This window comes from Panicum virgatum, chromosome 1N (assembly GCF_016808335.1).
Source record: "Panicum virgatum strain AP13 chromosome 1N, P.virgatum_v5, whole genome shotgun sequence".
Classification (NCBI taxonomy): Eukaryota; Viridiplantae; Streptophyta; class Magnoliopsida; order Poales; family Poaceae; genus Panicum; species Panicum virgatum.
The window spans coordinates 4,505,124-4,517,089 of NC_053145.1; the positions used below are offsets into that span (position 1 = coordinate 4,505,124).

The following is an 11,966-nucleotide window of genomic DNA, read 5'->3' on the forward strand; positions in this document are numbered from 1 at the left end:
ACTATGCATATGGTTTAATTGTTATTTTTTATTGTCTTATGCTTACTTATGTTTGATAGTTAAAATGATAGGGCGCACATCGCGCGCCGAATGTTCTAGTACATGTTATAAATGGAAGAGGTTTTGGCTGTCCCCCACCAAACGAAAAACATACACACCAAGGCAACCAATAATACATGTTATAAATGGAAGAGGTTTTGGCTGTGAGCTTGTCCGCGGGGTGTCAACCAGCTGCTGTCGCCGCTTGGGCTAGCAACCTTAGGCCACAATTATTCTTTTCCATCATCAATCACTTGATATCTAAAAATCCCCGTTTAAAGCTCACTATCTGCAACAGATGGTGTGCAGCAAGGACCAACGAGAAATGCTCGCCGCAGCTCCGGCCGGCCACCTGCACCGACTTCGACAACTACCATGGAAGGTAGATCGGGATGAGGGCGGGACAGAGACATGGCTCCGATTGGTGAGGCTGCTCACAACCTCACATCGCCGTCCCTATCGACATGGCCGGCTACGAGCTCCCCGAACCCTCCGCCCGTGCTCGGGCCGCCTCTGCCGGTCTGCCCTCTGCTTCTCTCCCCGCCGGCAGGAGCATCGTCCCCGTCCCCAGGTTCCCCGCCCGCACTCGGATGAGGAGAGGCAATGAGACGAGACCGCGAGAGAGACGGAGGCCGGCTGGTGCCTGCAGGCCGCCGTGCATGGACCTGTCTCACCGCCGGCCAGCTCCATCCATCCGGCCGGTCAGTGCCGCGCGCCATGGCGGCCGCAGCTGCTCGTTCCACGCTGCGCTACATGTGTCAGACGCAGCCAAGACTTGGAAATTGAAGTTTGCAGTTGCCGCCAGTCCCTCCCTGGGTAGCTCACAATGTGCACACGATGGCGCTCATCCTGCATCAGTTCCTGGGTGCATGGCGCGGCATGCTAAAATTGGAAACCGCAGTGTCCAAGATTAGAAGCTTGAAAGCCGTGGTTGATCTTGAAACCATGGAGACGGGCACCCCTGGGGGAGAGGACACGACGACCGGCACGCGTCCTACGATTTAGGACGGGACCGCCGCACCACTCGTCGGCCCGGCCCTTCACCGGTTTAAGTGCTCGCCGCTCCCGCCCTGACGCATTCTTCTCTCCCCCTCGCCGCGCAAGGACCAACAGGAGGGGCCCTCCACCGGTTTGGTTCCGCCGCCGCGCCGCCGCCGGGCACAATGGCGGGAGCCGTGATCGTGCACCACACCACGAGGTACAAGACGTACCCCGGCGAGATCACCGGCATCGTCGTCTTCGCCTGCCTCATCGCCTCCGTCGCCGGCTGCATCTTCGGCTACGACATCGGCCTCACCTGTGAGCATTGTAGCCGGAATGCCAAATCAGGGGATTGCTCTGCAGCTCTAGTGCTCTGACGACGAGGGGTCTTGTTGGTGATCGTGCAGCCGGGTTGACGTCGACGGAGCCGTTCCTGGTCAAGTTCTTCCCGTCCATCTACGAGGAGATGAAGAAGCAGGTGGTGGTGAACCAGTACTGCAAGTTCGACAGCCAGCTCCTGACGCTCTTCAGCTCCTCCCTCTTCCTCGCCGCGATGATCGCCGCCTTCCTCGCCGGGCCCCTGACCCGGGCCTTCGGCCGCAAGTGGACCCTGTTCACCGCCGCGTCTGCGTACGTGTGCGGCGCGTGCCTCGGCGGCGTGTCCTTCAACTTCCCGATGCTGCTCACCGGGCGGATGCTCGTCGGCGCCGGCGTCGGGCTCTCCATCCAGGCGTCGCCGCTCTACATCTCGGAGATGGCGCCGGCGCAGCAGCGCGGGATGCTCAACATCATGTTCCAGCTGATGATCACGGTAGGGATCCTGACGGCGAACATGACCAACTACCTGGCGTCCAAGATCCCCGGCGGGTGGGGGTGGCGCATCGCCGTGGCGTTCGGCGCCGTCCCCGCCGGCGTCATCGCGCTGGGCTCGCTGGCCATCCCGGACACCCCGACGTCGCTGATCCAGCGCGGCGACACGGCGACGGCGCGCAAGACGCTGGCCCAGATCCGCGGCATGGGCGACGTCCGCGAGGAGATGGACGACCTGTCGGCGGCGAGCGAGGACGCCAAGGCCGTGGAGAACCCGTGGCGGGAGCTCTTCTTCGGCGGCAAGTACAAGCCCCAGCTGACCTTCTCGCTGCTCATCCCCTTCTTCCAGCAGCTCACCGGCATCAACGTCATCATGTTCTACGCGCCGGTGCTGTTCAAGACCGTCGGGTTCAAGCAGAACGCCTCCCTCGTGTCCTCCGTCATCACCGGCCTCGTCAACGTCTTCTCCACCTTCGTCGCCGTCCTGACCGCCGACAAGGTCGGCCGCCGCGCCCTCTTCCTCCAGGGTGGCACGCAGATGATCATCTCCCAGGTCGGCCGGCCGCCGCTCATCATCATCATCATCATCTTCTTCTTCCCTCCCGAGCTTGCCCATGAATGTGTCTGATGCCGTCGCCATGATCCAAAATTCCAAATTCTTGCACGCAGATCCTGGTGGGCACCTTCATCGGGCTGCAGTTCGGCATGAGCGGGACGGGCGCCATCTCGGAGCAGTACGCCATGTGCATCGTGCTGTTCGTGTGCGTGTACGTGGCCGGGTTCGCGTGGTCGTGGGGGCCCATGGGGTGGCTGATCCCCAGCGAGATCTACCCGCTGGCGGTGCGGTCGGCGGCGATGAGCGTCACGGTGGCCGTCAACATGTTCTTCACGGCCTTCATCGGCCAGATCTTCCTCACGCTGCTCTGCCACCTGCGCTTCGGCCTCTTCTACTTCTTCGGCGGCTGGGTGCTGCTCATGACGCTCTTCATCGCCATGCTGCTGCCGGAGACCAAGAACGTGCCCGTCGAGGAGATGGCGCACGTCTGGAAGAAGCACTGGTTCTGGAGGAAGTTCGTCGTCGACACCTCCTCCGACGCGCGCAGCGCCGAGATGAGGAAGAGGATAGCGCTAGAGATGAGCTAGCTCACCTGATGGTGAGGCCTGCAGGCCGCCATCATCATCAGCCAAGTACATTTATTTCATGGATCAATAGATAGACTGCAGAACACATATGATATGAATGTTGTTGTAGATTTGATCATACATACTCCTAGCATACTCTCTTGTACTAATTAACTGTTTGTTTTACCTCCTCTCTGTTTTTTCTCTCTCTTCGGTTTCATGCCGAGTTGTCAGCAGCATTTTTTTTCCTTTTTTAATTGATGAAGAAGAATACAGTACGATTTATCATCCAGTAATCTCAAGTGGTGGACTGTGCTGCTGTGAATCTGTGATCGCTAGTTTTCTCACCACTAGCTTTTCCGTTTTAGATTCACCTGCACCTGTAAACATACGGATGGGTCCGGACTGCTGATCTAGCCTAGCCATTCGCTCATTTGTGGACAGCAAGGCGCCAAGGCCCGAGCCACAGATATAAACTAATAATTGAAGTCCTTTTTCAAGTCATTCACTTTCCCTTTTTTCTACTTTTTCTAAGTATTAAATTCCCTTTTTTTCTGTCCACTTTACCTTTTCAAGATTCTTTTACGCAAAACTAGCTAAGCCAACCTACAAGGAATTAGGTGGATCCAAGATCCATGCTACGAAGAAGCAAAGCACCAAAGCTCTCTGCCAGTTTCAAGATCCTCACTTTGAACCATCAATTCGCATGCAAAACTTACAAAGGGAAAATGAGTTAAAATGAGGTTTAGTAGCATCAGGTTTCAGCAAATTTTGGTAACCTTGCCGTCTGCCGATCCTGACTTTCAACTAGCAATTCGCAAACGAAACCCCAAGGGTAACTTAAATTTCACACACACGAGCGCGCGCACAAGTACAGGGATACTCTGCTGCTCCAAGCACCACTCTGGAACTTGCTATTTACAGAAAGCTCTTAGCTATGGCTTCCAGCAGTTCACACCCAAGCAAACAACTAGTGGTAGCAGTACTATGATACAGTACAAATCCGGCAGCCCGGCCGGCCGGAGCCGATCGAGCCGCCTGGAGCACGGCGGAGCGCCGCGAGAGCTCGCCGGGCGGGCCGAGCAGAGAGGGAGCATAGCATCACTTGGGTCCCCAGAGCAGCAGGTGCATCACCTTGGCCGTCTTGCCGTTGTCCTCGCGCCCTGCGCGCCGCCCCGGCTGCTGCTGCTGCTGCTGCTGCCGCAGCTCCCTCCCCGCCGCCATCCCGGCGTCGCGCGCCATCAGCGCGCGCCGGAGCGCCGCGAGCTCCGGCCACCTGCTCTCCCGGTCGCCGCCGCCGCCGCTCATGGCTCCTGCCGCCGCCGCTGCTGCGCCACCGTAGTAGCTAGCAAGCACCTCTCGGCTCTCTAGCTCCTGAGTCCTGCTACAAACAAGCCACGCCGTTTTATAGAGCGGCCAGGCGCTGGCGGCTAGCGGCAGCAGCAAATATTGCGTCGTGTGATCGACGCGAGGCCGCCGATCGGGCGGCCGGACGCCGGAAATATCTGGCTGACGCGGCGCCAGATCTTTTTTTTTTCTCACTGCCGTGGCCGTAACGTCCTCGGCTTCAGGGCGCGGACGAAGTCTGGAAAGCTCCCTCCGCTTGCTCGGGACTCGGGAGGTGAGGCCGTCGGGATCAAGGAATTACCCCCAAATAATCAGTGATCAGCGAGTGATCGGTAGGCGACCGCGTGGGTTGACGGCGATCTCGGCGGCGGGTTTTTCCACGAGCGGCGGGCCCGGCGGTCGGAGGATCCGGTGGTGGGGGTGCTCCGGTGGGGCGCGGGTCGCCGCCGGGTGGTCGCGGTCCGGGGCCGGGGCCGGGACCGGGACGGCCATTCATGGGCGTGGGGCTAGGGGTGACGAGGAGGGATCCAGACGGCTCCGGAAGTGGAGGTGGTGTCTGGCAGTCTGGACGACTGACGAGTGGTGCGTGCGCGCCAAGATGTGGCGTGTGTGCTTGACGCTGGGTATTGGGTAGAACCGTGGAACATCCGGGCGCCCGGAAGCCACAACACTCTGCTTCAAACTTTACTTGTGCCTCTTCATTTGAGTTCGCCAATGAAACAATATCTTTCAATGCAAAGTTTTATTTCACGATTTCATGTATTAGCCATAACAATTAATTGTGAGGTACATATATGATTGGACACAATCGTATGAAATGAAACTCTATAATCCTCAATGCAGGTTTCAATAATTTTCATAGTATTGGAAACACTGTATACACAGTTTCATCGGATGAGTCTTTTTCCCTCTCTTTCTTTGTAATTACCTTGACATATCATCATAAATGCTGATGTGTCACTATAATGAGCCTAAGTTCGGCTGATGGGACCCATAAAACTTAAGGTATAGAGACAGGTCAGATACAAGCATACAAAGTTCAACTCTCACAATTACAAACACTTTAGGCGTCTAATGCAAGGCAAGATAATCAATACTACAAAGTCTCGCTCTATGCCCCTAAAATGTAAAAATATACTTGCGGATGGGGAAAATATATATATGAAGAACGAAATACGTAAAGGTAAATCAGCCTTACAATTCTTGGACTTTGTCCAATTAATTAACAGGGAATTCAGAGTTTCCTTCTTAGAGAGTACACTGCGCTCAACCCTCATGGATCTCTCGCACAACACGGGTTCTATTTGGTTTCTTCCTAGAATGCCTAGAAGGCACTTTGACCGCTAATTAGGGGTATTAAATAAAGTTCGTTTATAAAACCAACTTCAGAACCCCTGTGTTAAGAACCCTGATGAATTTAATGAGACCTTTGATCGCATGATTAGAAGATAGTTACTGTAGCATCACTGCAGCCAATCATCGATCAATTGCCATCATTAAATTTCGTCGTGAGAAATTACACTCATCCGTGAAGATGTTTTTCAAATAAATTTCATTTAGTACTCCATATATGTAAAAAAAAAATCTAAAAATTCCTAGAAGAGGAAACCAAACAGGATCACGGCTTCACCAGTCGCCACTACAAATAAAGGGAGAAGAGGAAGCGGAAAATTTCTTTACTGCCGTAGCACTTCTGCACAGTCTATTATTTACTGTTGTCAGTAACGGATGTTCCTCGTCCTCACATGGTAATGGGACATATATATAACGGCAAATACAGAATTGTGGCAAAAAGAAAAAACTCTTTTTTGAAAGGCAAACGAAAAACTAATAGCGTGCAGTAAGAAAAACTATGGAGTGCCTCGAAAAAAAAAACACTAAGGAGCGCGAATGTGCCATTCAAAAGAAAAAGAAAAACTAAGGAGTGTACAGTTTTTAAGCTCCCCTTCCCCATGGGCCATGGCCCGTGCCGCGACGCTTTGGCAGTTTGGCAACATGCATGCACCATGCCACCGCCCTGCTTCCTTGGAAACGGGGCGAGCGGTGAGCGCCTCCCGTCGGAGTCCAAAACCGGCGACGCGCTCCCTGTTTTCGCCTCCACCCACCTCCGTTTCTCCGCCGGATTGCCGCCGGGCCGCGTAGTATAAAACGCCCTCCCCGCACGCCAACCCGCCTGTCACCAGCGGACATCCCGAGGTCAGTGCTCTGTAGTAGAGATGGCGGCGGCGGGCGGGAAGGCGCCGTCGCTGGTGGTGGCGGCGAGCATGGGCGCGGTGGAGGCGCTCAAGGACCAGGCGGGCCTGTGCCGCTGGGACTACGCGCTGCGCTCGCTCTACCGCCGCGCCGCCGCGCCCCGGATCCACGCCCTGTCCGCCGCGCTCTCGGATTCCGCGGCGGCCGATCTGCCCCGGCCGGCCGCGGGCGCGGGCCGGCCATCGGCGGCGGACGCCTGCAGGATGCGCAAGGCCTACCACCTCGTGTGCTGGGGGCCCAACTGACCGGCGTCGACGCCGGCCGGCGCTTCTTGTTCCCCTGTAGCTTCTCTGGCTTGTTTCTCTAGCGGTGTCCTCCTCCCGTGTGTTGCTCCGGCACCCATCATCGATCTATCCATCCGTGTGCATTGGCAGATGAGAGGGCGATGTGATCAATTGGATGCTCGTCGTTTGGGTTCAGAAGATTTAGGATTGATTCAAAAAAAAAATTACTTGTACTTGGGACTTTGACTTGCATCGTTCTTGCGAATTCTGAACCGAACATAGTGCCAATTCAGAAGGCAACAACCAACCAGATCTTGCTGGTTCAATTGTACGGCACAGTCTAACATTTGCGAAGAATCTGCAGACAAGGGCGTTCGCGCTAGGATTTATAGTGCTAATAAATAGTGATATTTTGACCGGTAATTATAGTGTCAAACAAAGTCAATTTATAAAACCAACTCTAGAACCCCCGTGCTAGTGACTTTGAAGAATCTAATAAGGCCTTCGATCGCGCGATTAGAGGATGGTTAGTGTAGCATCATTGTAGGCAATCATCGATTAATTACTGTCATTAGATTCGTCGCGAAAAATTACACCCATTCCTAAAAAAATTTTACAAATAGACTTTATTTAGTACTTCATACATGCGAGATTTTTTTTTTTGAAAAACGTGTGCGCTAGTTTTGAAGAACGCCAAACAAGACCAAGAGTGTGGCTAAACTAATTGCAAATGTGCCGGTATCCGCAATCACCGTTGCAATCTGCAACAGGCAAATACTCCTACAGTGTGCTACTAATTCAAAAAAAAAAGTTGCTTGCAAGGAAGGCAGATCCGGATGAGTGCGGGACAACGACATGGCTCCGATTGGTAAGCCTGCTCACAACCTCAGCGATCAGAGTACCTGATGATTGAGGGATGTCTACACGGCTACGAGGGGACTCGCCGTCGCCGGCCAGAGAGCAAAGGCGTAATTGAGTGCAGCGCCGGTGAGCCGCGGCCGGGGAAGGGCTGGCGGCGGCTCATCAACGCTGCACTCAATGATACCTTCGCGCCCCTTCTCTTTTCTGGGCACAGGTCACGCGTGTGGCGAGGCAAATATAACGCGTGCTGGGAGCTGCATCGATCTGCACCGACGTGTACTGCACGCTCCAGGCTTTGGCCGAGCTCAGCAGAGTGTTCGTCCCTAATCTGTACTGCTACCAACCTTGTACTGCTGCTGCTGCTACCGTGGTCCGTGGCTAGCCAGGCAGGTGGTGTACTGCTTCAAACTGTACTGCACCTGCACGACGCCTCGTCTTCGTCTCACAGCGTCAGGGGAAGTCAGCACCTGCTGCTGCACTGCACACCACCATCGCACGCTGGCCTTTTGTCAAACGTGTCCTGATGAACTGCCCCATGGGAACCTCGCTTTGGCGTCCGTCAGAGGAATGGGAGACAGGGAACCATCGTCAGATTGCAGCACGGCAGCACCGGAAACGCTTGAACCAAAGAGCACAAGAGCTCAGACAGCAGAATGGAAAATCGCTATACGGGGTGCATGCCCAAATGAAGGCAGGAATATTCAGAGTCTCTATGTTCATGGTTTTGTGTTTTGTCTCTCATTTGACAATGCCACCAGTGAAAGCAACAACGCGAAAAGCATCATTCAGTGATAGCTGGGTGGTTATACATATACTATCCCGGCGTCTCAATGGGGATGTCGATTCGTTTTCCGCCCCAAATGAGATATAGGAATGGCACAAGAAAATCCAGAGTCTATATTATACACTATATGATTATGATTGACATCCAAAATAAGCAACCATCGACCAAATAGCCAAACGATGACCCAAAACCATTATTTCCACAGTCCAACATGCAATTTCTTATGGTAAATGTGACAGTGTTACATGCCATGATCTCTTTGTGATTAATCAACTTTTATACTTACACTGAGTACAAAATTTTGTAGAATAAACAAATTTTCCAAATTGAAGCCAAGTATAGTGATCCTACATTTGTAATGAAAAATGGCATATACCGATTTACAAGAAATACAGAGATTCAAAGGGAGCTATATAAAAGGGAAAAATGCCAAATGGTTGGCAACGTAGTAGATCCTAGAACAGGTTAACCTGGACATCCAATCACATGTATGTCTATGAATCGTGATTCTGGCTGTTGGAGGTAGTCCTGCAGCTGATGTGGCGGTAACCTGATGATGCTTAGTTTCAACTAGTTCTCGGTTCATGTGGTAGCAACAATGGTCCGAGAGCACATTTCACCTTGTGACTGTGCAACGGTCGTTGCAGCTTGTTCTCTGGATTTTGTGCTATCAAGGAGCTCTACAATCAGTCATGTGGGTGTGGCTACTGCGATGGCAAAGGTGGCTACCGCTGTGGTGGTAAAGGTGCCTGCTGCTGCTGCTCTTCTTGCGTAATTTGCTCATGCTGCCTGTGCCGATCGCTTTGCCATGCCCAGACCATATCCTTGAGTGCAGGCCTTATTTCATCTTTCACGAGCTTTTGATACTCTATGGTGTCCCCATTGGTCTTCTTCAATTCAACCAAAAGGAAAGAAGGAGCAAGCTCATAAATCTCTGCATCGAGCTCAAGATGTCCCTTTATTCCTTCCTTTGGTGCTGCCAGTTTCAAAACTCCATTTTCATTCTTCTTAATTTTGAGCTTTAACCTCTCAGCCAGTTCCTTTAGCTTACCAAAAACCGTCCCTGCTGGCTGCCTTGTGGTGAATCTCTCTTCCCTCCGGCCATATCTTTCATCAAATAAATTGGACAGGTCAAATCCAGTTGAAAGGGAAATGATGTCAAATGCATTCAGGTTAGGGAGGCTTGATGGCCCTTGATTTTCCTCCGAATTACTGCATTCTATTGAGTTAGAGGTTGTGGCTTCACCATTACACACCTTGTCCCTTGCTGATTCGGGCTTCATCTTTGTAGCATTTAACTCAAAGGGTTTCCTGTACCAAGTGCTTCTCTTTATCCTTGAAATAGAAATTCTAGTACTTGGATCTGGTTCAAGCATTCTAAAAACCAGGCCCTTCAGTTCAGTAGAGAAGGGACGAGGGCATCTGTACTCTGCTTTGGAAATCTTCCTATACATCTCTATAAGATTTGGGTCATGGAACGGAAGGTAACCAGCCACAAGCACAAAAAGAATTACTCCACAAGACCATATGTCAGCCTTGGAGCCATCATAGCCTCTCCTGCTAAGCACTTCAGGAGCAACATAAGCTGGAGTTCCACAAGTGGTATGGAGGAGGCCATCATGTCTCTTGGATTCAGCTAGAGCACTTAGGCCAAAATCCGAGACTTTCAGGTTCTCATTATCATCTAGGAGTAGGTTTTCTGGCTTCAGATCACGATGGTAAACACCTTGACTGTGGCAATATTCCACTGCACTGATCAATTGGTGGAAATACCTCCTTGCAACATCCTCACTAAACTTTCCCTTGGATATTTTGTTAAACAGCTCGCCACCTTTAGCATACTCCAAAACAAAGTATATCTTGCTCTTGCTAGCCATTACCTCAAAAAGTTGCAGAACACTTGGATGCCTTACCAATCTCATTATTGAAATCTCCCTCTTTATCTGCACTATTAAACCAACCCTCGTGATCTTGTCCTTATCAATTATCTTTATTGCAACAACCTGCCCGCTAGTTAGATTTCGAGCATAATATACCTTAGCAAAGTTCCCTTGTCCTAACTGCCTCCCAATTTCATAACGGCCCATCAAAATATTCCTCCTCTCGTCCATTATATCAGTCTATATATAGTGAGAGAGAAACAACCAGAGGGTACAAAGCCCGCTGTCCTGCTTTTAGAACGCCCTATTTATAGGTAATGGTAAATGGGCATAGACTATGACCAAGAAGGTTGTGTCTTACTGCCTTATTACAAGATAGAAGATCTTAACCTTCCGTGGCCCAAAACATAGGGGAAAATATTGTACCAGCCAGTACTCTAACAGGAACTTAATAGGATAACTCAAAACAGACCGGCAATACTTTGTGGTGCTCAGTTACACAACGGTGCTCTTCCAAGTCAAATGCTTCCTGCTGTGATCAGCTGAAAACTGCATGTAGGAAAAAAATTCTAATTAGGGCAAACATGTGATACAAATGGAACCAACAACTAGTGATTCAAATGGGGATCATCAGTTACTATAAATGTGAAGGTGGACTCAGAACTCTAAAAGAGTATACTACATTAGTTCTCCAATAAATGATTTCTCTGCTCCATTGTGATTTTGTATGTCCACCCAAGCATAATTTTTTTTCTCGAATAGATCCAAGCATAATTGGGGAGAGTAGAAGACATACTCCTTACCCTATAATAGCTAAAGCATAGCATGCATAGTCTAAAATGAGGCGTACTAGTACCTCGCAGCAATTCTAAGGTTTCAGGTTGCTCCAAGTCTCCAACAAAGATTTTAGCACAATCTACCAGAATTAAGTCATCAAAATCCCAAATCCGAGCACAATCACATTAGCAAGAATCATCGAGCAGAGCCGACACAAAACTCTTCTTCTACCCCCTGGACGGCTGAAATTTCACCGCAACACCAAGCAGCAACCCTGGAGGTCCTAAACTAACCACCAAACAGTACAATCACGCCCTTAAACAACCAGCAACACTCCAAGAAGCAGATCTCCTCATGTACGCAACCAAGAGCAACAAGCAGCAAGGCAGTCGTCACCTGCTCGAGACCCGATGGACGCGAAGCGACGGATCCCGGGTACTGCAAGCACCAGCCCAGGACGCTCGATCTTGCGCGCGGGTCGAATCGCCCCAGCAACTCACCCCGCCTCGGCGTTTGACCCTTGGAAAGAGCCGTCTTTTCTTTTTGTTCGGCTTCTCTTCTCCCTCGTCTTCACCACCTGGCACTGCTCACATGCCCAGATGCTCAGATTTTTTTTTAGGGTACCAGCTTTATTCATATATTAATGTAGTTGGTACAAACTCCATCTCGGGGAGATAACAACCACACATATCTTCCTAATGGCTTATATATTCACTCTGTTCGCTGTGCTGGTGCTGGTGACTGGTGCTGGAGTGGTGTGAGAGAAAAATATTGTTGGCTGGCTGGTGGCTGAAGGCTGGTGCTGGAGCTGTGTGAGAGGAAAATACTGTTGGCTGGCTGGAGAAACCAAACAGCGAACAGAGTAATTGTCGGTGCCCTGACCCGGCG

At 51.5% G+C, this 11,966-nt stretch overlaps 3 protein-coding genes and 1 long non-coding RNA gene across 5 annotated transcripts; 2 read left to right on the forward strand and 2 right to left on the reverse strand.

Annotated features, from left to right (window-relative positions):
- Positions 1-157: 157 nt before the first annotated feature.
- On the forward strand, positions 158-3,244 carry LOC120654713 (sugar transport protein MST5-like). Of its 2 annotated transcripts, none has more exons than XM_039932326.1 (3): positions 158-1,338; positions 1,428-2,383; positions 2,500-3,240. In XM_039932326.1, the coding sequence occupies exons 1-3, from the start codon at positions 1,203-1,205 to the stop codon at positions 2,971-2,973; spliced, it is 1,566 nt and encodes a 521-aa protein (XP_039788260.1). In that variant the 5' UTR covers positions 158-1,202; the 3' UTR covers positions 2,974-3,240. The 2 variants fall into 2 exon arrangements, with proteins under 2 accessions (XP_039788260.1, XP_039788261.1); XM_039932327.1 differs by having other exon boundaries at positions 1,231-1,338; positions 1,384-2,383; positions 2,500-3,244.
- Positions 3,245-5,026: 1,782 nt separating this feature from the next.
- On the reverse strand, positions 5,027-7,837 carry LOC120654718. Its single transcript, XR_005667157.1, has 2 exons — positions 7,679-7,837; positions 5,027-6,472 (listed from the first exon to the last, which is right to left on the reverse strand). It is a non-coding gene; the product is annotated as an uncharacterized LOC120654718 (long non-coding RNA).
- Positions 6,056-7,083, forward strand: LOC120654717. Its single transcript, XM_039932332.1, has one exon. It carries the CDS (start codon positions 6,516-6,518, stop codon positions 6,795-6,797), a length of 282 nt encoding a protein of 93 aa, XP_039788266.1. The 5' UTR covers positions 6,056-6,515; the 3' UTR covers positions 6,798-7,083.
- A 777-nt stretch (positions 7,838-8,614) lies between the features above and the next one.
- LOC120654714 (CBL-interacting protein kinase 26-like) lies at positions 8,615-11,702 on the reverse strand. Its single transcript, XM_039932328.1, has 2 exons — positions 11,475-11,702; positions 8,615-10,850 (listed from the first exon to the last, which is right to left on the reverse strand). Exon 2 carries the CDS (start codon positions 10,530-10,532, stop codon positions 9,147-9,149), a length of 1,386 nt encoding a protein of 461 aa, XP_039788262.1. The 5' UTR covers positions 10,533-10,850; positions 11,475-11,702; the 3' UTR covers positions 8,615-9,146.
- Between the last annotated feature and the right edge of the window lie 264 nt (positions 11,703-11,966).

What these genes read in the sequence shown, in the direction of transcription:
- LOC120654714 (XM_039932328.1), bottom strand. Translation starts at nt 10,532, where the DNA reads ATGGACGAGAGGAGGAATATTTTGATGGGCCGTTATGAAATTGGGAGG.
- LOC120654713 (XM_039932326.1), top strand. Translation starts at nt 1,203, where the DNA reads ATGGCGGGAGCCGTGATCGTGCACCACACCACGAGGTACAAGACGTAC. An exon ending in CTACGACATCGGCCTCACCT is followed by an intron (nt 1,339 to 1,427) that starts GTGAGCATTGTA and finishes GTGATCGTGCAG; the next exon opens with CCGGGTTGACGTCGACGGAG. An exon ending in CGCAGATGATCATCTCCCAG is followed by an intron (nt 2,384 to 2,499) that starts GTCGGCCGGCCG and finishes TCTTGCACGCAG; the next exon opens with ATCCTGGTGGGCACCTTCAT.
- LOC120654717 (XM_039932332.1), top strand. Translation starts at nt 6,516, where the DNA reads ATGGCGGCGGCGGGCGGGAAGGCGCCGTCGCTGGTGGTGGCGGCGAGC.